Source organism: Bufo gargarizans, chromosome 2, assembly GCF_014858855.1.
Source record: "Bufo gargarizans isolate SCDJY-AF-19 chromosome 2, ASM1485885v1, whole genome shotgun sequence".
Taxonomy (NCBI): Eukaryota; Metazoa; Chordata; class Amphibia; order Anura; family Bufonidae; genus Bufo; species Bufo gargarizans.
The window spans coordinates 572,057,246-572,082,656 of NC_058081.1; the positions used below are offsets into that span (position 1 = coordinate 572,057,246).

The 25,411-nt window shown below is 42.8% G+C and overlaps 1 protein-coding gene across 5 annotated transcripts in view; it reads right to left on the reverse strand.

The window, feature by feature from the left end:
- Positions 1–1,196: 1,196 nt before the first annotated feature.
- The window catches only part of LOC122928662 (protein CEPU-1-like), a 744,346-nt gene continuing 720,131 nt past the window's right edge, over positions 1,197–25,411 (reverse strand). For 2 of the 5 annotated variants that reach the window (XM_044281726.1, XM_044281729.1), the window contains exons 6-10: positions 20,723–20,843; positions 19,710–19,861; positions 16,480–16,515; positions 15,642–15,674; positions 1,197–4,410 (exon numbers count right to left, since the gene is read on the reverse strand). In XM_044281726.1, the coding sequence (XP_044137661.1) occupies positions 4,292–4,410; positions 15,642–15,674; positions 16,480–16,515; positions 19,710–19,861; positions 20,723–20,843 (461 nt within the window). In that variant the 3' untranslated portion in view covers positions 1,197–4,291. The remainder of the gene's footprint in view (positions 4,411–15,641; positions 15,675–16,479; positions 16,516–19,709; positions 19,862–20,722; positions 20,844–25,411) is intronic. The other 3 variants (XR_006387916.1, XM_044281727.1, XM_044281728.1) reach the window with 3 other exon arrangements.

Genomic DNA, 25,411 nt, shown 5'->3' on the forward strand with positions numbered 1-25,411 from the left:
TCAACTTTTACCTAGATTCTTGTCCAAATGAACTTTTACCCAGTTTTAAAACTACAAGATATTGCCAATATGTTATCACGTGCAATTATGTATTGCGCCACGTTTGATTTTTAAGTATTGTAACCACCTTAAAACACCCAGTTACTCCCATTCTCATAAAGGTATAATAAAGATTTTTGGGGTGGTCTCTCAGATATCCTTAGATACCGCAATGATTGTCTTTGTCATCGGCCAATATAATTAATACTCTCTACCTGAATATTGAACTACTCTGACAGGGTCATATACATCAAACCCAATTTATTTTGACAGGAACCACAAAATAAATGTTGTCGGGGAGGGGCTGTGAACATTGAAGATTTAGAGGGATAGTCATAGCTCTGCAGGAAGACACATTACCTGTATCTTCAAAGTGACAATATGGTCCACTAGACAGGAGGCACTGTATGCTACTACTGTTGGGTCTGGCTGACAATCTAATGTGTATGAGGAGCCCCCAACTCTGCCCAATATAAAATGTCAGGAAGAGAAGAAATAGACGTTCAACTTTCAACGACCGTTCCTTTTGTGCCTCTTGTATATAAGCCCACCACAGAAGTTTCCTGCAGCGTCATCTTCCTCTGATTCCATTGAAAACATATACCAGCTTGGCCAAATTGAACATGTATGAGGGAGTCAGGAGAGATAGCTGTCGGCGGAACGAGCGCTTCCCCAACAGCTAATGAAGGTGTATGCAGGAGCGTAGCTATAGAGGATGCAGAGGTTGCAGTCGTACCGGGCCCAGGAGCGTGAGGAGGCCCAAAGACCCTTGTGCCACATAAGAAGAAACCTGTATTATAGAAAGTGCATGCTGGTCAAGTTACACCTGTGGCTGAAGGGATGTAGTTAGGTCAATAATTTGTCTTGGAAGGGCGACGATTAATTTTTTGCCTCAGGCAGCATGAAGGCTATGTGCTTCCCTTCCCCTGGCCACAAAGCACTGAGAGAAGGTAGGCCCAAGCTGAACTCTTGCACCAGGGCCCGGACACCTTTACTGGCATCCATTCAACTGCCTGCCTATGTAGGGTGTAGGAAATGAGGAAACATGGAGGCAGCTGAGGGTGTAACAGACAGCACTTTGTTCATGGATGCATAAACCTTGTCAGGTGTAGACAGTATGGCTGCGGGCGGCACATCACAACACACACACTCTAATGGACTGTGGTATGTATGTCTCAGTATATTTATATTATGTTAACAGTGTACTCAGCTCTTTACAAGATTATTACAAATATAAAGAAAATATAATACAGTAACAAACAATAGTGAGAAGGACGGCTACTAAATGATGAGGTGGAGGATGGCAGACCCTGCTCTGAGGAGCTTACATTCTTTGCACCGCACAGGATCTGTATAAATTCTCCTCCTGCTGTATACAGTGTGAGGTACAGGGGCGACGTTCATTCTGTGAGTCCCCAGGACATGGATCAGCAGAAGCCATTAGTAATTCCCTTTGAGATAATTTAGTGTTTTCTAGCATTTACAGTCACAACCCTTGCATTTAGCTGTGGTGGAATCTTATGACTTTGAGAAACTTGTGCAGCTCTTCCAAAAGAAGTTTCTTATCATTTTCTATTCTGCTCCACGTTCTCTTGTCTGCATGTAATAGAAATATAATGTTCAAAGAGTTCAGCCTGACCAGCGGATGCTAAGGGTTATAATATTCCCCAGGTGTCACAATATGAACTTTGTTAGACTTTGTCTCTTGAGGCTTCTTTAACACTAGATTCCTTGTAGTGTTTCAGTCACCAGGAGTGAAATCTCCACTGTATACTTAGGACTTCTGAGATAACTAATATTTCAAGCTGCATCTGACCAAGGCTGAACCTCAACTCCTGGCCTACCCCCCGCACCTTAAATATTTGGTGGATAAATTGTTGACCTGTATCTTAGGCATCACATATGTGAAATATACAGACCTAGCAAATGTCAGGGACGGGGCTGGTAACACTTCTCCACTACTAGGTCAGAGGGATATTTGGACAGGTACCTGCCCTTGTGCTGTACACAGGTATATACATCAATTATATCTCCAGTGATGAATCGGTACACAGGAAAGAACCAAGGTCCATGCAAAAAACCAAACCATGAAGGAGGTGACAGCAGAGTGTTTGTGCTCAGCAAGTTTCTGGGCTATAAATCACCTGAACATATGAGGAAGCATGGCGCTGGGGAGGAGACTGCTTCAATAATGTGCCAGTGGTCTGTGCACGTGTCTCACCCACACAAATAACATCACCTGGCCTCCCTCCTAGTACACTGAAAGCCCTTACTTGCCAACTCTCTTGTCCATATACACCTGCCGCCCTCTGAAAATGCATTCATTCTGCAAAATTCTTACCCTAGACACCAGTGGGTGCAGCATAGAAAGACAGCCTCATATCTGGTAGAGAACATCTTATGATCACTTCAATGCTGGTAGCCAAGCTGTGGTCACTCACACAGGAAGACAAAAGGTTTCTATGTAACTAGCTAACACCCAAAGGGAAGCTGAAGAACATAGATTCCGGGGAGGGGTTTACTACTTATCAGATTGTGTGCATGCAGCAGTGCTGCAGAGCTGGGCTCTAAACACAAAAATTATAATCAAGGCCTCTGGATACGGCTTCAGGAGTTATGATGAGTTCATGGGTTGGGTGCAGTTTGTGAGTTTGGACTTGGGAAGTCCACTTCTGAAAGTTGTGAAACACTGGCACACATAGCTGGGACACGGATCTTAAAGGGGGTTTTCCAAGAAAAACATAACTGTCTCCTTTCATAAATAGCACCGTCCCTGAAAACTGTTTGTGTCTGGTATTGCAGCTAGACTCTATTAAAAGGTGAATATTACAGAACTGAAATACCACAGAAAACACGTGGACAGGTGTGGCGCTATTGTTGGAAGAAGGCAGCCATGTTTTTCTAATCCAGGACAACCCCTTTAACCATCTGAGGGGAATGCCCCATGATACATCCATATCATTCATCTCTTAATCTAATTAGATCATTCAGTGGTCGTCATGCTGCTGATTGGCCAATGGATGAAAAGCTCTATATTACCTCACATGATGTGGGAATCTATCTACAAACTTCCTTCATCTGCATCTGCTGTCACAAGTCTTGTACGTGAGTGGACAGTGCTGGTGCTGCGTTGGTGATGGTTGCCTGCATGTGCTTATTCACTATGATATCAGTTGCTGTGTGGTCCTACATTTCATCTTGAGCTTATCAGATCTGGAGAACATGACCCACAGGACAGTGTGTCTGCGCTGCTTTGTAGCCTTACCTCTATACAATTCAAGGCTGGAGATCCAACTGTGTCCATGCTAATTATGACCATCTCAAGCCTTTGCCTGTGACATCATGCATATATATTTCAGCCTGTTCCTACCCCTTGGTCATCAGAAAATAAAATAAAAATATAATCTCACTGACATCATAATCAGATTAAAGGACAACTAACAAATGAATGAACCACCGGCCTTCGAGAAGACCTTGCCACATCTGTCCTGCTCTTCACAACCTATGTTCCTATTGTCCATACAATCAAATCTCATATTTTCCATCTTTTTTAGCTGACATTCATATAGAAATATGTTGGGTACACTTCACAAGCAGCATCTGAGCATATGGCAACAGCACTCACTCTAACATTCAATACAATCCCCTTTTTCAACAAGGAAGACCTACAGGCGGCAGCTCCACTAATCCAGGACATACTAGAGAGAAATATACCAGAAGACATATCGATCTCCCCAGCAGTGGAAAGTTTACGTATTGCTCAGCCAGTCCCCCAGCAAGTAAGTAGGGTTGAGCTATGCTCTGTAAGTGTCTTAGTTGCAGAAAGGGGATTGCATAACTGATCACCCAGCAGTTCCCTGGAGATAAAGTGGAGAGACACGGTCCATGGTTTGCTTAATCAGGGACAGAGAGATGTGTGATGTCCTTCTGAAATGAATAGAACAAAGTCACATGGTTTCATGAGCGCTGACTTGTGGCTAGTTGACCGGCTCAGCTCAGTCCTTGGATCTGCCCGTTCCCCCCTGGTTGTATCCTGCAAAAGTCCCTTCACCAAGAAGGTGCAGATTGTGGTGTTTTCTCTCAGTGGTTTCCTTGTTTAAACAATCACTTGCAGTTTTTTTTTGTTGTGTTTTTTGTTTTTTTTCTTTATATTTTGCGACATCAGATTTTGTAATTTCTTTTTATTACACTTGTTTTATTTTAGAATTGTTGTTTCCCTCTTGTGAGGACCTCAGACGATGGTTTGCATTTGTCAAAACTGGGCAGGTGGAAGTAGAAGAGACAGACAAAGCACGAAGAAGAGGAGAAACAGAGGAGTGCAGAGGAGACATCGAGAAGAGCCACTGTTCCCATCGTGAACTGCTCCAGGGCCTGAGGAAAGAGGCAGACCACAAGTATAAACACCCAGAAAATTAGAATATAAACAAGTGCCTACGACAAGACAAAAACAACTCAACATCACTACAATGAGAACACAGTAGAAATGGGACACTAGATTTATCAGAGGCCGAGGATCCCATCGATAACACGAAACATACTGCCCTGACAGATATTGGAAACAATAAAATGAGGAAAAAAGAGAAATAAAAATGAAATCTCATAATGATCATGGGGATTATTGCAATGATGAAATGTTGGGACTTTGGTCGCAAATAATGAAACCACATTTACAGCTGCAGTTTACATCTACAAGTCTCCGATGTGTGAAACTGATTCAACCATTACTGGACAGCGCAGAATAAACTGCACATTCTCCATCTGACAAGATGTCACCATTATGCAGCATAATATGTTCATACACCAGAATAATGAAGTAATAAAAGGCGCCTGGCAGCAAGCTGTAAGACAGACCTAGCTATCCACGTAGTGCAGACAACACCCTGAACATAGAAAGATATCATAGTAATATCATCGCCTGCAAGGAGGCAGCTACCACCAGATAAATACTTCATCATACTGTGGACACATTCACTGATGCAGCCACTCTTTGGTCTCAGTTGACAAGTGGCACATTATTCCTCAGCCTCGGTGCCGCCTGCCACTTAGGTACATCTCACCACTGAGGCCAGTGAATGGCTGCAGCAGTGCATGTAATCAATGATGGTGAATGTCTATCTATATTTCAAACACTTTCTTCCCCAATAAATTTTCATTTGGTATTGAACAACCCCTTTAAAGAGGAAAAGAAAACAAATGGAAGAAATAACCACCCAACAACAGCGATTGGACAAGTATATCACTGACCGTGTCCCTTCTCAGCCAGTGATTAGCTGAAGCAGCATCTCCTGCCATTTCTTGTGCGTCAACCCCAGACGAAGGAGCAGAGACCAGCAGGGACCCAGTAAGCATCAGAACGGCATATATCAATAACTGCTGTTTTATGTACAATTTTTTTTTATCACACATATATTAATTACTACTGTATAAATGCTATATACAGCTTTAACTGTTTGTAGTCAGAGCCGCAAGAACTTTTGATAACTAGTGGCATCTCATGCACTTAAAGGGATTCTGTCATCAGATTTAACCCCTCTAACCTAAACATATGCTCATGTCCAGACTAATAAGAAGAATCCTAAGCTGGCCTTATTAAACCTCACTGTGGCTCTATTTGGCCAAAAAAACTGTTTTTTATAACCTGTCAATCACTTATATAAGGTGCCCAAGGGGAGGTCCGTTAATACAGGGTGCCTGGCCGCACCCCTCGCTGTCCAGTGCCTTCTACAGCTCAGAGCCGCCTCCGCAATCCTCCCCGTCCCTCTGCCATATCCCGCGACTGGGAGGATTGCGGAGGCGGCGCTGTAGAAGGCGGCGCTGAAGACAGGGAAGGCGGCGCTGGGCACTGCACGGCAAGGGCCGGGCACCCTGTATTAACGGACCTCCCCTTGGGCACCTTAAGTAAGTGATTGACAGGTTATAAAAACCTTTTTTTTTGGGCAAATAGAGCCACAGTGAGGTTTAATAAGGCCAGCTTAGGATTCTTCTCATTAGTCTGGACATGAGCATATGTTTAGGTTAGAGGGGTTAATTCTGATCAGTATTCTTTAGTGACCGTGGGTCAGTGAAAAAAAGATCATGGAGACATGCACTACTTTGATCTGTGATGTGGACCATCCCGTATTTTCGCTTTGTTAGCCCCCCCCCCCCCCCAAAAAAAAAAAAAAAAAAGTGGGGGAAAAATGGCAGTGCATCTGAGGTCTGAACTGAGGTTTCATGAAGATTTGGGGGGTCTGATGAAGATGGTTGGTTTGATCTGAGGTCTCATGAAGATTAGGGGTCAGATTTGGGGGTCTGATGAAAAGTGGAGATCTGAGGTCTGATGAAGATTGGGGTTCTGAATCTGATCTCAGGCCTGATGAAGATTAGGGGTTGGATTTGGGGGTCTCATGAAAATTGTGGTCTGAGCTAAGTTCTAATGAAGATTGGGGGTCTGATTAAATATTTTCCCCCTCTAAACCCTAGGTGCATCTTCTAGAGCAAAAATTTGGGTCGCTATTTCTTATTATTGTGCTGACAATTATATATTTTTTCAGTTACAACACATTACCTAATCCAGGTGACAGGTCCTTTTTTTTAATAATCTACTAACCTGTCAGGGTGCTGTTCAGACCTTAGTAATAGTATATGGTTGTGCAGTGAATGGTGGGAATAGTTCTGACGAGAAGAATGCAGATGGACATAGAAATATAATGCAGGTCAGAAGCTTCTTATCCATAGGGCGCTTTCAATCCTGTTATTTATTGAGCGTCTGGGAAACATAACCGCCATCTGACTTCTGCCTTTACGATATTGAACGCCTTGTTACCTAATTAACCCTGCGATTGTCAGGGGCAACAATCAGCAGGAAAAGGTTAGCACTGCAATTTAGGGTAAGGTCAGAAGCAGTGTCTGTGAGGTGCTAATTATGGATATAAAGAGAAGCTCTGTGAAAGGGTTAAACATTAGAGAGTATTTGCTGAGCAGAACTCAGGGCGGCCAATTATACAAGCAGCACTAAATGAGAATTAAAGCAAAAAGAAGCTTCAGAGCTGAACAGATCGCAGCCACAGAAACAACCAGTATAATATAGAAATGCAGCACAAAAAAACTACTAACAAAATAAAGCCTAACCCACCCAAAACACTCCCTTGCACCAACATAACCCCCACTGCCTAGTGCATCCTCTCTCATCTTCTACAACTTCCCTATGGAATGCTTTGCTTCAGAATTGAGGCCAAAAGTAATGTCATTTGATAGACAGATGCAGATGGGGCAACAGAGGAGGGACTCGCACAGGAAAGGGCCTGCACAGCAGCTTGAATCTGGTACATATGTTACTGAACAATACGTGAATGAATATAGAGAGAGAGCTACACGTCCAATGTGTGCAACTAACCAAATTATTCCTGCTTCCAATAATCCGCACGTAGCCTAAATGTTCTATACCATGTGGCAAACACAAATAAAAAATGACTAAAGACACACAAGACTTTATACACATTCTGATGGCATGATGATGGGGATGGGTTAGACTTAAAAAGTCAACTAGTCCACTCTGTCCTCCACAAAAATTAATTACTCAATACTTACAATGAATTTCTGCCTCCAGCATTAGGAACTAAGGTGCAAAAATGTTGGTGGTCAATACGTAGCAGAAGACCTTATGCAAAATAGCGGGGGTGACACTACTGGTCTCCACAGGGGCAAGGAGCTTCTGCATTGTCACCTGTGCACTACACTGTCTGTTGCTCAGCAACAGCTCCGGCAAAGAGACTGGAATATACAGTTGCAAGAAAAAGTATGTGAACCCTTTGGAATGATATGCCTTGCTGTTCATCAGTCCATGGAAAGACAAATTGTCTATAAATGGAGAAAGTTCAGCACTGCTGCTACTCTCCCTAGGAGTGGCCGTCCTGTAAAGGTGACTGCAAGAGCACGGCGCAGACTGCTCAATGAGGTGAAGCAGAATCCTAGAGTGTCAGCTAAAGACTTACAAAAGTCTCTGGCATATGCTAACATCCCTGTTAGCGAATCTACGATACGTAAAACACTAAACAAGAATAGATTTCATGGGAGGATACCACAGAGGAAGCCACTGCTGTCCAAAAAAAACATTGCTGCACATTTACAGTTTGCACAAGAGGACCTGGATGTTCCACAGCAGTACTGGCAAAATATTCTATGGACAGATGAAACCAAAGTTGAGTTGTTTGGAAGAAACACACACACTATGTGTGGAGAAAAAGAAGCACAGCACACCAACATCAAAACCTCATCCCAACTGTGAAGTATAGTGGTGGGGGCATCATGGTTTGGGGCTGCTTTGCTGCGTCAGGGCCTGGACGGATTGCGATCATCGAAGGAAAAATAAATTCCCAAGTTTATCAAGACATTTTTCAGGAGAACTTAAGGCCATCTGTCCACCAGCTGACGCTCAACAGAAAATGGGTGTTGCAACAGGACAACGACCCAAAGCATAGAAGTAAATCCACAACAGAATGGTTTAAACAGAAGAAAAAACGCCTCCTGGAGTGGCCCAGTCAGAGTCCTGACCTCAACCTGATTGAGATGCTGTGGCATGACCTCAAGAAAGCGATTCACACCAGACATCCCAAGAATATTGCTGAACTGAAACCGTTCTGTAAAGAGGAATAGTCAAGAATTCCTCCTGACTGTTGTGCACGTCTGATCTGCAACTACAGGAAACGTTTGGTTGAAGTTGTTGCTGCGAAAGGTGGTTCAACCAGTTATTAAATCCAAGGGTTCACATACTTTTTCCACCTGCATTGTGAATGTTTACATGGTGTGTTCAATAAAAACATGGTAACATTTAATTCTTTGTGTGTTATTAGTTTAAGCAGACTGTGATTGTCTATTGTTGTGACTTGATGAAGATCAGATCACATTTTCTGAACAATTTGCGCAGAAATCCATATCATTCCAAAGGGTTCACATACTTTTTCTTGCAACTGTAATATAGGGATTTTCTGGGAGTAGAATATTGATTACTTATCCTAGGTCAGCAATATCAAATCAGTGGAGGTCCGACACCCCGTACCACCACTGATCAGCTGTTAGAAGAGGTTGAGGTGGTGAGCACTTCAGCCTTCTCGCAACATACAATGCACAAGTGCTGCACATTGTATAGCGGCTGTACTTAGTATTGCAGCCAAGGCCTATACACTTGAATGGGACTGAGCTACACACAGTACATGTGACCAATGAGTGTGACATCACTGGACCAAGAATAGACTGTGGGGCTGTGAATTTGTTGGGCTGCTGTGGCCCCGCACCCTTTAGGCTAGGGCTACACGGCGACTTGTGTCCTGCAACACTGATGTCGCACAATATTCATTGTAATGATAGTTTACGGTGTTGCACTGCAACATGCTGCGACGCAACAGTCGCAAATGTTGCATGACATTGGTGCGACACATGGCTCAATGTAGTTGTACCCTTATTGTTGCACGACACATGTCGGTGTGTAGCCCTAACCTAAATGTCGCAAGAGCAGTTTAAAACATAAAAATGTGCAAAATTGTTGAGTAAACTGCCTTTTGCACCAAATTTTGTGACTTTTTTTGCAACAAATGCCAAACACAAATGACCTCCTGTGCTCTACATTTGTCATGATAACAAACAACAAAGAAGAAAAACAAGTAAAAAAAATTGAATCTGGAATAATTTGAACAACCCAGATGGTACAAGCTCCCTCTTCAAAATTACCTGTGCACCGTCTGTTTTGTAGTAATTACACTGCTCTGCCGCTGCAAATGAGACAGAGCGCAGGTAAAAGAAAAAAAAATGAGCAGCGCTCGTACAAGCACCACTACTTCTTCAAACAGCTGATCAGCATGGGTGCTGAGAGTCGGACCCCACTAATCTGATATAGCTGACCTATTTGAGGATAGGTTATCAATATTAAACCACTGCACCATTCCTCTGAAATCTATACAGCAGGTTTACAAAGTATAATTTGTAACTGGATCAAAAACTGGCTACATGTCTAGAGGGTTTCAGTCATTGATTCCTATTCCGAATGGTCTCCAGTTATAGGAGTGGACCTCTAGGTTCAGTGCTGGACCCTCTATTTGTGAACCTACAAAAAAACTCTCTGTCTATAATTGACAGCACAATGTTCCACCTGGAATAACATACAATGTCATAACAAAAAAAAAACTGTGGAGAAAATATATCCAAATTCATATCACTTTATTATGTATAAAATATATAGAGAAAAAGCAAGATGGAAAAAGTATACAGAAAAGCAAAGGGCATATATTCCACTAGACTGTCATGTATCCCCACGAGGTTAATAAGCACTAACTGGGTACCAGGTCAATGCTGTGTCTCACAAGCATCCAATGTATGCCAAGGAGGTGATATATAATATACACACCCCAAAGGAAAATTGCATAATATAATACAATTATATCAAAGAATATTTCATGGATGTTAGTGCGATTTACAGCCTACGTCCTTGGTAGCCATAAGCAACATGTTGCTTATGGCTACCAAGGACGTAGGCTGTGGATCGCACTAACATCCATGAAATATTCTTTGATATAATTGTATTATATTATGCAATTTTCCATTGGGGTGTGTATATTATATACCGTTGCAAGAAAAAGTATGTGAACCCTTTGGAATGATATGGATTTCTGCACAAATTGGTCATAAAATGTGATCTGATCTTCACTAATAACACACAAAGAATTAAATGTTACCATGTTTTTATTGAACACACCATGTAAACATTCACAGTGCAGGTGGAAAAAATATTTGAACCCCTAGACTAATGACATCTCCAAGAGCTAATTGGAGTGAGGTGTAAGCCAACTGGAGTCCAATCAATGAGATGAGATTCGGAGGTGTTGGTTACAGCTGCCCTATAAAAAACACACACCAGTTCTGATTTTGCTTTTCACAAGAAGCATTGCCTGATGTGAATGATGCCTCGCACAAAAGAGCTCTCAGAAGACCTACGATTAAGAATTGTTGACTTGCATAAAGCTGGAAAGGGTTATAAAAGTTTTTCCAAAAAGCCTTGCTGTTCATCATCCCACAGGAAGACAAATTGTCTATAAATGGAAAGTTCAGCACTGCTGCTACTCTCCCTAGGAGTGGCTGTCCGGTAAAGATGACTGCAAGAGCACAGGGCAGACTGCTCAATGAGGTGAAGAAGAATCCTAGAGTGTCAGCTGAAGACTTACAAAAGTCTCTGGCATATGCTAACATCCCTGTTAGCGAATCTACGATACGTAAAACACTAAACAAGAATGGATTTCATGGGAGGATACCACAGAGGAAGCCACTGCTGTCCAAAAAAAACATTGCTGTACATTTACAGTTTGCACAAGAACACCTGGATGTTCCACTTTAGCTCTTGGAGATGTTATTAGTCTAGGGGTTCACATATTTTTTCCACCTGCTCTGTGAATGTTTACATGGTGTGTTCAATAAAAACATGGTAACATTTAATTCTTTGTGTGTTATTAGTTTAAGCAGACTGTGATTGTCTATTGTTGTGACTTAGATGAAGATCAGATCACATTTTATGACCAATTTGTGCAGAAATCCATATCATTCCAAAGGGTTCACATACTTTTTCTTGCAACTGTATATGATAAACACACCCCAATGGAAAATTGCATAATATAATACAATTATATCAAAGAATATTTCATGGATGTTAGTGCGATCCACAGTCTATGTCCTTGGTAGCCGTAAGCAACACGTTGCTTATGGCTACCAAGGATGTAGGCTGTAAATCGCACTAATATCCATGAAATATTCTTTGATATAATTGTATTATATTATAAAATTTTCCATTGGGGTGTGTATATTATATATCACCTCCTTGGCATACATTGGATGCTTGTGAGACACAGCATTAACCTGGTACCCAGTAAGTGCTTATTAGCCTTGTGGGGATACATGACAGTCTAGTGGAATATATGCCCTTTGTTTTTCTGTATACTTTTTCCATCTTGCCTTTTCTCTATGTATTTGATGCATAATAAAGTGATATCAATTTGGATATATTATCTCCACTGGCTTTTTTGTTATTCCTCTATTATTTAACCTATTTATTAATGATATTGAGGATGGGGTTAATACAACTGATTCTATTTTTGCAGATGGCACCAAGCTATGTAGTACTGCGCAGTCTATGGAAGATGTCCATAAACTACAAATTACAAGTTGATCTGTGCAAAGTTTTGCCATCCACTAGGCAAATCAGATTCAATGTGTATGTGTAAGGTTATATATCTGGGTGCAAAAAATCTACATGCATCCTATCACGGAGGGGTTTGGAGGAGTGCAAGGATAGTTTTAAAGACAACAAGAGTGGAGCCTGGTCAAATCAGGTGACAGGACTGGTTAGAGTGAACATGGGCCCTAAGTGCCAGGTTATTTCTGAAGAAATAATCTACGATATAGGAGCGTGGCATTATTGTAGGTGGGAAAAGGATGAGCATGTCCAAGCCAACAGGCTAATGAGCATGTTGCTAAGCCACCATAGGACACAAAATGAGTGTGGCCAGAACAGTTTAGTATTTGCACTTTCCACATATGCTGTAGTGAAACAGTGTTTGGCAAAGGCAAAAGAGACAGCAGAGTCATGGGTTTCTTGGAGGAAAGCTATTTCAGCTTTTAATGTATGACATTTTTGAGAAAGTGTCTTTTGGCATGCTTTATGAAGTGGATAGTAACAGCATCATTAAAGAAGGGACATTTATGATGCAACACGCTACTCCTCAGGTAAAGGGGAGATGTAACTCAAGGGGCAATGACAGAGATCAAATTAACATCACATAAATACAGTAAACCTCAAAATTAGTAATGCAAGGAAACATTAGTCAATCGAAAGAGCGGTATAAGTCTGGGGATAGCCTGGTAGTGGTGGTTAGGAAGCACTGTGAAGAGTCTTTGCGTTAGATGTGATTGTGCCAGGGTTGCAAAGGGAAGGCATCAAGTGCAGATCAGATAAGAGAGTCGTGGATGCAGTGGAATGTTGTACGGGGCACACATTTTCAAAATGGAGGTCTATGAAAAGATGGGGGAAATCCAATGACATACCTGGAAGATATTCGAGCAAAGCATTCGGGCACTGCTCTGTGCTCAAGGTAAAAAGGCGTGTGGCAGTGGCATCAGCACCACGTTGGAAGTCAATGATATGTGGTTTGTCAGGTGTAAGTCCAATGTATTGGCTGATAGTGCTACTGGGGTGGTGGTGGAGGATTTGGGAGCTTTTTACTTTCTTTTGGCATCCGTATAAACAGATTTTAGCTAGCCGGTCCTGGAGCTTGGTAATCACACATGTTCCTCTATAGATGTCAGGAAACATCCAGGAGAGAGCATCTTTTTATTTTATTTTTTTACTGCTGCTTCCTATTAGCTAAAATGCAAACTCTCACAGAAGAGTACTTTACATCACTGGGATTTACAATCATAGGATGTATGTCCTACTGAAAAGAGGATAACAGAGAGTAAAAAGTCTGAGCACAGGAGACCAGAGAACAAGGAAGAGTAAAGAGCCTAAGAAGAGAGGATTTTCTGTTCTCTTGCATGAAAGCAACTTTTTGTGTAATTTACATTCAAATTGGAAGGGACTGCAGTGAAAGTGGCGTGTATGACTGTATATTCACTCGCTCTGGATACAAAAGTATTTATTAATGAGTAATATCTGCTTAGCAGTCAGGGGAGGCACTGTGCAAATGTGTGAGTGTGCATGTGTATGGGTCTTTTTACAATCACACAGCTGGGCGTTGTACTAAATTATAAAGTAAAAAGGTAAGGTGGTCTGAATCTAGATACATTATTTGAAGCAGTGAAAAGCTTGAGCAGAAGAAATGAGAGACTGAAAAGCCTAAGCAGAGATCAGAGTGTAAGCAGTCTGTGCAGAGTAAGGAGACCAGAGAGTAAGCAGAGGAGATTAGATTGAAAAGTCTAAGGCCCCTTTCACACGAGCGAGTATTCCAAGCAGGTACAATGCGTGATGTGAACACACTGCGCCCGCACGGAATCCGGACCCATTCATTTTAATGGGGCTGTGTACATGTGCTTTGGTTTTCACGCATCACTTGTGCATTGCGTGAAAATCACAGCATGTTCTATATTCTGCGATTTTTATGGCCACATAGAAGTGAATGGAGCTGCAAGAAAATCACATCCACAAGCAAGTGTGGATGCGATGCGTTTTTCATGGATGGTTGCTAAGAGATGTTGTTTGTAAACATAATTTTTATTTTTTTTCACGTGCGTGCAAAACGCATTAAATCGCGTTGCCCCTGCACAATAAAGATTGAACAACTGAACGCCATCGCAAACAAACTTGGACTTGCTTGCGAAATCTCACAGTTTTCACTGAATGCACCCGCAACGCATCCAGACACGCTCGTCTGCAAGGGGCCTAAACAGAAGAGATCATGGAGTGAAAAGCCTGAACAGAGTAACCAGAAAGTGAAAACCTGAACAGAGAAAAACAGAGGGTGAATAGTCTAAGCAGAGGAGACCAGATGGTGAAAGGTCTGTGTAGAGAACACCGAAGAGTGAGAAGACTGAGCAGAAGAGATCAGAAAGTAAAAAACCTGAAAAGAGTAAACCAGAAAGTGAAAACCTGAGCAGAGAAAAACAGAGGGCGAATAGTCTAAGCAGAGGAGAGTGAAAAGACTGATCAGAAGAGACCAGGGAGTAAGAAGTCTAGCAGAGAAGTGTGAAAAGAGGAGACAGGAGAGTGTGATGTCTGAGCAGAGGAGACCAGAGAGTGAAAAGTATGTGCAAAGGAGATAAGAGGGGAAGAAGTCTGTATATTAGACCAGAGGGTGAAAAACTTGAGGTAGGGAGACCAGAGAGCACACCAGAGAGTGGAAAGCCTGGACAGAGGAGAAAATGTCCTGCCCTCCTGTTGAAAAATGTTTTTTTTCTGTAATTTATATTTACAACTAATGTGACTGTAAAAATTATGTGCATGACTGTATATTTACTCATTTTGGATACACCGGCATTTGTCAATGTACCTGCATTGTGCAAGTGTGTGAACGTACATGTGCATGGGTCTGCTGATAAGAATACAAAAGGGCATTGTACTAGCAAATAATTATCGAATAGAAGAGGTAAGACGGTCTGTATCTCAATGCATTCATGGATATATATGAACAGAAACAAAACAGATCAGACGCCATGCATTCTCTGAGATGTATCATAGGAGGCCATCAAGGAGCAACCAGTCATGCAAGAGGACACATGCGCAAAGCGAGCACAGTGTGAGCCGAATACTGCCAAGGTTCATAGGCTGAGGGTACCAATGTGATATATCCAGTGAGTTAAAGGATGTGAGTCTACATAACGCAGGACTGGTAGACAACTACGTATGGATGTTCAGCAAATAGTATTTATAAAAGCACAAAATGTTAATACAGAGACACTGAAGACACCATGACTCCTGGGTCCTACTCATCTTTGAAGTACCCCAAGACTTCACTTATAGTAATAACCAGCAGTGTTGGATGGAAGATTTGTTTTGTTACAGGGATTAGAAGCAGGTCAGCTATGCTAGAGGCAAGTGAGCAGCTAGGCAGGAAGCTAGGGTGGGCATGGTAGCGATATATAATACTAACCTTTAGGGGGGGTCAAGGCAGCTGTGGTCTCTTCTAAAAATCAAAAACATTGTTTATTAGGGAAACAGAAATACCCAAAAAAACAGCTGAAAACTCACATTTAGAAAATCTTTCTCAGTCCCCTCAATGTCTCCGGGTTCCTGTACCAAATAAACTGCTCACGGCAGGAGGTCACAATCGACAAGAAGAGGTGCCGACCACTGCCCACATGCCATGAGCTAAAACCACTGTGATACTCCTGCCCTCATTCATGTCTCCTATGGGTCACTCCATCTACTCTCACTTCTATATTAGATGATATGGAAAGCAGATGACTACAGGAAAAAGATACTGAACAGTCAGGAACCAATGAGAAAGTCCTGACACCGGTCGTGAAAAATATTATACAACATAATCCCTTAATCTGTTATTCCTGAGACTGGAGAACGAGCAAACAAAAAGGTTATAAGAGAGGGGACAGAACGTGAATATGAGCAGATAGGAGTAGAAGACATCATGAGAAAGGCAGCAATGATGAAGAAAAAAAGCAGTCATCATCCCTGAAGAGGAAGCACAAGAGTTAAATGTGAGGTGACACATGAACAGGTCATCTATGACCCATCTGAGTGCCACAAACACAAGAGAACAGCAATCCAGGACCTGAGGACACATACACACAAGGAGTAGGAAACTACCAGCAGAAAACTATTAGTTACCATCTTCTAAAATCACAAAAAAGGACACACAAAGGTCAAGACGTGAACAGAAGACTTATGGGTAAGTGGTAAAATGGACACTTGGTGCTGGAACAGGGGATTCACAGGGAATAAAACAAGACAGGGGGATACCGTGTACTGACCTTGCAGCAAGGGTGAGCTGGTGGACTGGAATTTTTCTACAAATGGTAGGAGATACGGGACGGGATGGGAGTGGGGTGGGGGTGGGGGGATAAAAAGGGGAGGTGTTTACACAACACATTATAAAATCAAAGAAAAATAAGCAAAGCAAAAAACTGTGGTAAGACGCATTCTGCTTCACACTCCAAGTACCCACAATATATTGACTTCATAATACAGTATCAAACAGCCGCAGCAGGTTATTTCTACTGAGGAACTCCGTAGCAATGACTATGTGAGGTGTCTGGGGAAACCTGCTGCACAGACCATTCCAGTGTGTGGATGAAGGGATTCTGTAATGGACTGCGGACACACAGCTCACGGGTGAACAGTCAGTGGCTTCACCAACGTAAGACACTAAACACAATGGTGCTCAACAATCCTTGTCTCCTTCAGCTTCATGACGAAACACCAGGACAGGAAGCAGCGATGCTCGGCAGGACAAATGTGGAGGTTACTATTTAAATGACTCTGCACAAATGCATTTACTTAAGATGGGGACAAGACATGAGATTTGTGCGCTATAAGCATGGGGTGCAATCGACACGTACCAGAACAGCAACTGTAGCCACATTACTGATATTATGGGGAGCAGTTACAAGTAATTATTGAGGTGTAGCACATGTACACCTTCACACCCGATAACCCAGTGACTCTACAATATAGGACCTATGGCTGATATATTAATGAGACCCGGACCCTGATGGACCCTATATGGATATCATCTGGATAATTCAACCCTAACTAAAAGGAAGAGAAAAAAAAACAGAGGCGCTAATACCCGGACACAGACAAATCTGTAAATACGCACAGTATACACATGATGTACATACAGGACATGCATGGAGAATACTATATGGATATCTTGGAATCTACACCCCACCAAGTAAATACAGGTCCTTCTAAAAAAATTAGCATATTGTGATAAAGTTCATTATTTTCTGTAATGTACTGATAAACATTAGACTTTCATATATTTTAGATTCATTACACACCAACTGAAGTAGTTCAAGCCTTTTATTGTTTTAATATTGATGATTTTGGCATACAGCTCATGAAAACCCCAAATTCCTATCTAAAAAAATTAGCATATCATGAAAAGGTTCTCTAAACGAGCTATTAACCTAATCATCTGAATCAACTAATTAACTCTAAACACCTGCAAAAGATTCCTGAGGCTTTTAAAAACTCCCAGCCTGGTTCATTACTCAAAACCGCAATCATGGGTAAGACTGCCGACCTGACTGCTGTCCAGAAGGCCATCATTGACACCCTCAAGCAAGAGGGTAAGACACAGAAAGAAATTTCGGAAAGAATAGGCTGTTCCCAGAGTGCTGTATCAAGGCACCTCAGTGGGAAGTCTGTGGGAAGGAAAAAGTGTGGCAGAAAACGCTGCACAACGAGAAGAGGTGACCGGACCCTGAGGAAGATTGTGGAGAAGGACCGATTCCAGACCTTGGGGGACCTGCGGAAGCAGTGGACTGAGTCTGGAGTAGAAACATCCAGAGCCACCGTGTTCAGGCGTGTGCAGGAAATGGGCTACAGGTGCCGCATTCCCCAGGTCAAGCCACTTTTGAACCAGAAACAGCGGCAAAAGCGCCTGACCTGGGCTACAGAGAAGCAGCACTGGACTGTTGCATGTCATTCGGAAATCAAGGTGCCAGAGTCTGGAGGAAGACTGGGGAGAGGGAAATGCCAAAATGCCTGAAGTCCAGTGTCAAGTACCCACAGTCAGTGATGGTCTAGGGTGCCATGTCAGCTGCTGGTGTTGGTCCACTGTGTTTTATCAAGGGCAGGGTCAATGCAGCTAGCTATCAGGAGATTTTGGAGCACTTCATGCTTCCATCTGCTGAAAAGCTTTAAGGAGATGAAGATTTCATTTTACAGCACAACCTGACACCTGCTCACAGTGCCAAAACCACTGGTAAATGGTTTACTGACCATGGTATTACTGTGCTCAATTGGCCTGCCAACTCTCCTGACCTGAACCCCATAGAGAATCTGTGGGATATTGGGAAGAGAAAGTTGAGAGACGCAAGACCCAACACTCTGGATGGGCTTAAGGCCGCTATCGAAGCATCCTGGGCCTCCATAACACCTCAGCAGTGCCACAGGCTGATTGCCTCCCTGCCACGCCGCATTGAAGCAGTCATTTCTGCAAAAGGATTCCCGACCAAGTATTGAGTGCATAACTGAACATAATTATTTGAAGGTTGACTTTTTTTGTATTAAAAACACTTTTCTTTTATTGGTCGGATGAAATATGCTAATTTTTTTAGATAGGAAATTTGGGTTTTCATGAGCTGTATGCCAAAATCATCAATATTAAAACAATAAAAGGCTTGAACTACTTCAGTTGGTGTGTAATGAATCTAACATATATGAAAGTCTAATGTTTATCAGTACATTACAGAAAATAATGAACTTTATCACAATATGCTAATTTTTTTAGAAGGACCTGTATGAGAATTAACCCATCTAAGCGCTGATAGGAGATCTGCCGCAATCACCCCAGTTCAGTAATGGGGGCACATTAGGGCCAGAGCACCATGGTGTTTATGACCGAAGTCTAACACTCAAAGTCTTGCTGTGTATTCAGAATGCACATATCTGTTCTCTATGGATAACGATCAGGAGGCCCTATAAGGCAGGGATAAGATGGACAAGTCCACCAGACTGTGAACCCTCAATATAACCATGTTCCGCTATCAGCCACCAGAGAGATCGCTCCAATAAACCACAAACAAAAGCCCAGATACATTATATGTGTGTATTATATGAGGAATGGAGAGCAGCAAGAGCTGTTAATATCCAGCATGAGATAAGGTCCCTCATGTCTGAGCCTGGGTATAAATTACTCTTTTATACGGGATTTCACCTGAAAACCTCTTTCATCTATTCAGCTCCTTCCCCCAAATTACAGCTCACTCAGCCCTGACCGGATCTATCCAGCACGAGCTCCACTTCACTGGGCCTGTTAGCGGCGGTGTACGGTAGTGGACAAAGACCTCAACAGGTACAACGGGAAAATGCTGCATATCGGTAATGGCTTCCTTTCACAGGGGTAGAAATCATCCAATATGTCTGCTGTCTCTGGAATCACATTCAGAGTTTAGAGCAGACATCTGTAAATGTCAGAAATCCCCAGGATGCTACACAGCTCATCGTGGACCTTGCCTAGCTCAAGACTTACCAAACAGAATAACGCTGGCATTGCTGTGTCCCAACCGGTTCATGGCCACACATGTGTAGTTCCCATAGTCTTGTTCTGAAACATTGAAGAATGTTACACGAGAAAATGTCTCTCTGTTCTCCACCTTCACTCCTTTCCTGGAGTCGCTCAGCCTGCAAAATACAACAATGCTGTCAAGTTTCAGCAATAAGACCCTGACCTCCTACATCTATGTGCATCTATCTTGCCCTCCTACTTCAGTGTACTTCCACCCTGCATCCAACCCAGGTCTGCTTCCACCCTGCATCCTATTGCTGTGTGCTTCTACCCTACTCATGCCTGCTTCCATCTTGCATACTACTCCTATGTACTTCCACCCTGCATCCTACTCATGTCTGCTTTCACCCTGTACTTTTATTCTTGTCTGCTTCCACCCTCCATGCTACTTCTGTGTACTTCCACCTTGCTCTCCTACTCATGCGTGCTTCCATCCTGCATACTACTCCTATGTACTTCCACACTGCATCATACTCCTGTCTGCTTTTACCCTGTACTTTTATTCTTGTCTGCTTCTACCCTGCATCCTACTTCTGTGTACTTCCACTCTGCATTCTACTCCTGTGTGCTTCCACCCATCCCTCAGTCATATCTGCTTCCACCTTGCCGAATTTCTCTTGTGTGCTTCCACCTTGCCTTCCACCCTTGCCCTGCACTCCTAGTCCTGTGAGCTTTCACTATGCACTTTTGCTACCGTGTGTCTAACCCCTCACTCCCCGAAATGTTACTACTGTGTCCCTCCGTCCTATCCTTATACTACCATGTGCCCCCAATATGCCAATTTACTCCCAGGTGCCTCAGCACTGCTTTCTTACTACCATGTTTCTCAACCCTGCAATCATACTACCATATGCATTCACCCAGTCAACCTACACCCATGTGCCTTTATCTTGTCCATCTAAGTGACTCCCCCTAGTCCGCTACTACAATAGCATGACCACCTGGTCCTATTTCACTGGCTGGGCCAGAAGCCTTACCTTTTGTCTTCCTTGTACCAGAAAAATTCAGCTGTAGGGACAGCCAGTGCGTCACACTGCAGAATCCCTTGATGGCCCAATGGAACACCAATGTTCCGTGCATCTAAAATATAGGGTGGATCTGCAGAAGATATGCAACCATCAATAGAGCCCAAGTAATGTAGGACCGATAGTTCAGGTATCACAGTCCAATGACATCAACAAAACACAAGCTACCAGAGCAGCAAAACCCACAACCTTCATATTGCGCAATGCTCGCAAATGAGCAGCCAACTGTTAAGTACATGAAGGTGATAGTAATAGACAATCAATATGCTAATGTGAAAGTACATGAGAAACCGTTGTCACATTTCAGAAACGCTGCACAGCCTCTGAACCAGACATGTGAAAAACAAGCAATAAATGAGAAATTATGAGCCTGAAAAAACCTTAATATGGCTGTAATGTGGGGAAGTAGAGCCTGCACATAATTGGCATGCAGAACACAATGAGGCCCTTACACAAACATCACAACATAACAGAAGTATAAAACATTAAAACAGGGAACCCACAAAACAGAGATATCCCAGATTACCAAGGAGAACAGGTACAATCGGCATTCTCTACTATATCAATATATATCTACAGCTTGTATAAGTTATACATCTAGTATAGAGTGATATCGACCATGTTGGTATAATCTGGGCATCTCTTATGTAATGATATAAGTACAGCTGGTGTAAGTTATACATTTTGTATGGTATATAGTGTTATGGGCCAAACTGGTATAACCAGATGATCTTTCGGTATATAAATATATATGCACAGCTAGTGTTAGTTATACATCGTCTTGTATAAAGTGAAATGGACAATACTGGTATAACCTGAGCATCTTCTGTAATATGTACAGTTGCAAGAAAAGGTATGTGAACCCTTTGGAATTATATGGATTTCTGCACAAATTTGTCATACATTGTGATTTGATCTTCATCTAAGTCACAACAATAGACAATCACAGTCTGCTTAAACTAATAACACACACATAATTAAATATTACCATGTTTTTATTGAACACACCATGTAAACAGTCAAAGTGCAGGTGGAAAAAGTATGTGAATCCCTAGACTAATGACATCTCCAAGAGCTAATTGGAGTGAGGTGTAAGCCAACTGGAGTCCAATCAATGAGATGAGATTGGAGGTGTTGGTTACAGCTGCCCTGCCCTATAAAAAACACACACCAGTTCTGGGTTTGCTTTTCACAAGAATCATTGCCTGATGCCTCGAAACAAAAGAGCTCTCAGAAGACCTACGATTAAGTATTGTTGACTTGCATAAACCTGGAAAGGTTTATAAAAGTATCTCCAAAAGCCTTGCTGTTCATCAGTCCACAGTAAGACAAATTGTCTATAAATGGAGAAAGTTCAGCACTGCTGCTACTCTCCCTAGGAGTGGCCGTCCTGTAAAGATGACTGCAAGAGCACAGCGCAGACTGCTCAATGAGGTGAAGAAGAATTCTAGAGTGTCAGCTAAAGACTTACAAAAGTCTCTGGCATATGCTAACATCCCTGTTAGCGAATCTATGATACGTAAAACACTAAACAAGAATGGATTTCATGGGAGGATACAACAGAGGAAGCCACTGCTGTCCAAAAAAAACATTGCTGCACGTTTACAGTTTGCACAAGAGCACCTGGATGTTCCACAGCAATACTGGCAAAATATTCTGTGGACAGATGAAACCAAAGTTGAGTTGTTTGAAAGAAACACACAACACTATGTGTGGAGAAAAAGAGGCACAGCACACCAACATCAAAACTTCAACCCAACTGTGAAGCATGGTAGTGGGGGCATCATGGTTTGGGGCTGCTTTGCTGCGTCAGGGCCTGGACGGATTGCTATCATCAAAGGAAAAATGAATTCCCAAGTTTATCAAGACATTTTTCAGGAGAACTTAAGGCCATCTGTCCACCAGCTGAAGCTCAACAGAAGATGGGTGTTGCAACAGGACAACGACCCACAGCATAGAAGTAAATCAACAACAAAATGTCACAACCAGACAGCTGAGAAGCTCTGACAGAAGCCTTTCAGAACCTCCTCCTTGAGTTTTCTTTGTTGTGATGTTCAGTTCCTCATCTCGTTAGCCTCTCTCAGCTGTCATGTAGTTGGACTGATTGCTTCCCTTTAAATTCCTCCCCATAATGCATTACTAGGCGGCTTATACTACTTCCTGGAGTGTGTGTAGATGCTGATCTTGTTTTCCAGTCTGCTACAAAGTTAAGTGCTGAACATTTATCTGTTATTTTCTGTTTGCTGGATCCCAGGTGACCCTGACTCCCTTCGTGTCTGGTGTAGGGAGCCGGTGGTCGTGTCCCCTCACTATTGTAGGGTGTTCAGGGGTTATATAGTCGAGGTACGTGGATATGCAACCATCCACCTCTGGGATCTTTGCATAGGCTGAGCAGCCAGGGAAAGTCTCAGGTCTTGTGCAGGGGTCTCCCTTTTGGTTCCTTAGCTTTGGATCCAGTGAGTCATATATGCATGTTGCTTTGTCTTGTTTCCTGTACACTGTCCGTGACATTATAAGCCGCCAAAACCGTCTCAAGCATGGATCCGGTTTCACTTTTGGCTGAACGCTTCCAGGGTCTTTCATTGGAGGTAGCTGATCTCCGTAAGACTTTTTCTCAGCTTCAAGTGACCGGTTCAGCTTGCGTTCATGGAGTTTGTTCTGAGCCTAAGATCTCGCTCCCGGATACGTTCTCCGGGGGTAGTGAGAATTTTGTGCGTTTTAGAGAGGCTTGCAAACTCCATTTTCGCCTTCTTCCCCATTCCTCTGGTGATGAGGAACGGAGGGTGGGGATCATTATATCGCTGCTCAGGGGTAACGCTCAGTCTTGGGCCTTTTCGCTGCCGGAGGGGGCACGGCCTCTCCGTTCAGTGGATGAATTCTTTTTAGCCCTGGGTCAGATATATGATGATCGGGATCGTATTGCTCTGGCTGAGTCTAGACTACGTCTATTGTGCCAGGGTAAACAATCCGCAGAAATATACTGCTCAGAATTTCGGAGATGGGCAGCTGATACTGGTTGGAATGATGCTGCACTCCGAAGTCAATTTTGCCATGGTCTTTCAGAGGGATTGAAAGATGCATTTGCCTTTCATGAGAGGCCTATTTCTTTAGACTCTGCTATGTCTCAGGCCGTTCGTATTGACAGGCGTCTTAGAGAGAGAGGAGAGATGTCCCCTTCCTGTCATACTCAGTCCCAGGACAGTGCAGCGGTCTCATTCTGTGCGCAGGGGTCTCGGTCGCTGTCAGCCCCTGCTGAGCAGGAGCCCATGCAGCTGGGGTTGATTGCTTCTGACAATAGAAGATTCAGCTTGCATGGGAGGGATTGTTTTTGTTGTGGAGGTATAAATCATTTGGCAAATGGTTGTCCCTGTAGGAGATTCAGGCAGTTTTCTGGGAGTAATAAAGAAACAAACAGGAAAAAATCTTTTAAAAATGTTCCGTCTGTTACTATTGGCAGGGTTGAGGCGGAAATTGAAGGTTTTCCGTTTGCTTGTAGTTCCCGTTTTGTCCTGGCGCTAGAGAGCAAGAACATTTTTTGTGAGATTTTTGTGGATAGTGGAGCAGCTGTCAATCTCATTGATAATCAATTTGCAATAACTCATGGTTTCCAGGTGTGCACTTTGGGAAAGGATATTCCTGTTTTTGCTATTGATTCCGCTCCACTTTCTCAGAAATCATTAAAGGGCATAGTTCACAATATCCGTTTAATTGTGAGTGATGCTCATGTTGAGGATGTGTCATGTTTCGTCCTTAGCGGTTTGCCTACTCCTCTAGTGTTGGGGCTACCCTGGCTCACTAAACATAACCCCACCATTGATTGGCAAGCGAGGCAAATAAATGGTTGGAGTGACTTTTGCAGAGAGAATTGCCTCACGACATCTGTTTCTGAGGTTGCTACTAAGACTGTACCATCTTTTCTCTCTGAATTTTCGGATGTCTTCTCTGAGAGTGGAGTTCAGGATTTGCCCCCGCACAGGGAGTACGATTGCCCTATTAATCTCATCCCAGGCGCCAAACTGCCTAAATCTCGTTTATACAATCTTTCCCAACCTGAGAGGATCGCTATGCGTGCTTATATCTCTGAGAGTCTGAGAAAAGGACACATACGACCCTCGAAGTCACCTGTTGCCGCTGGTTTTTTCTTTGTTAAGAAAAAAGATGGTTCTTTAAGACCTTGTCTGGATTTCAGGGAGCTGAACAGTATCACTATTCGTGACCCTTATCCGCTTCCTCTGATCCCGGACCTGTTTAACCAGGTTGTTGGGGCTAAAGTCTTTTCCAAATTAGATCTAAGAGGGGCATACAACCTGGTCAGGGTCAGAGAAGGAGACGAATGGAAGACGGCCTTCAATACCCCTGAGGGCCATTTTGAGAATTTGGTTATGCCTTTTGGTTTGATGAATGCCCCAGCCGTTTTTCAGCATTTCGTGAACAGCATTTTTTATCATTTGATGGGAAAATTTGTATTAGTGTATTTGGATGACATTTTGATTTTTTCTCCTGATTTCAAAACTCATAAGGAACATTTACGTCAGGTCTTGCTCATCCTGCGGGAGAATAAATTATATGCGAAACTGGAAAAATGTGTGTTTGCGGTTCCAGAAATTCAATTTCTGGGGTTTCTTCTCTCCGCTTCTGGTT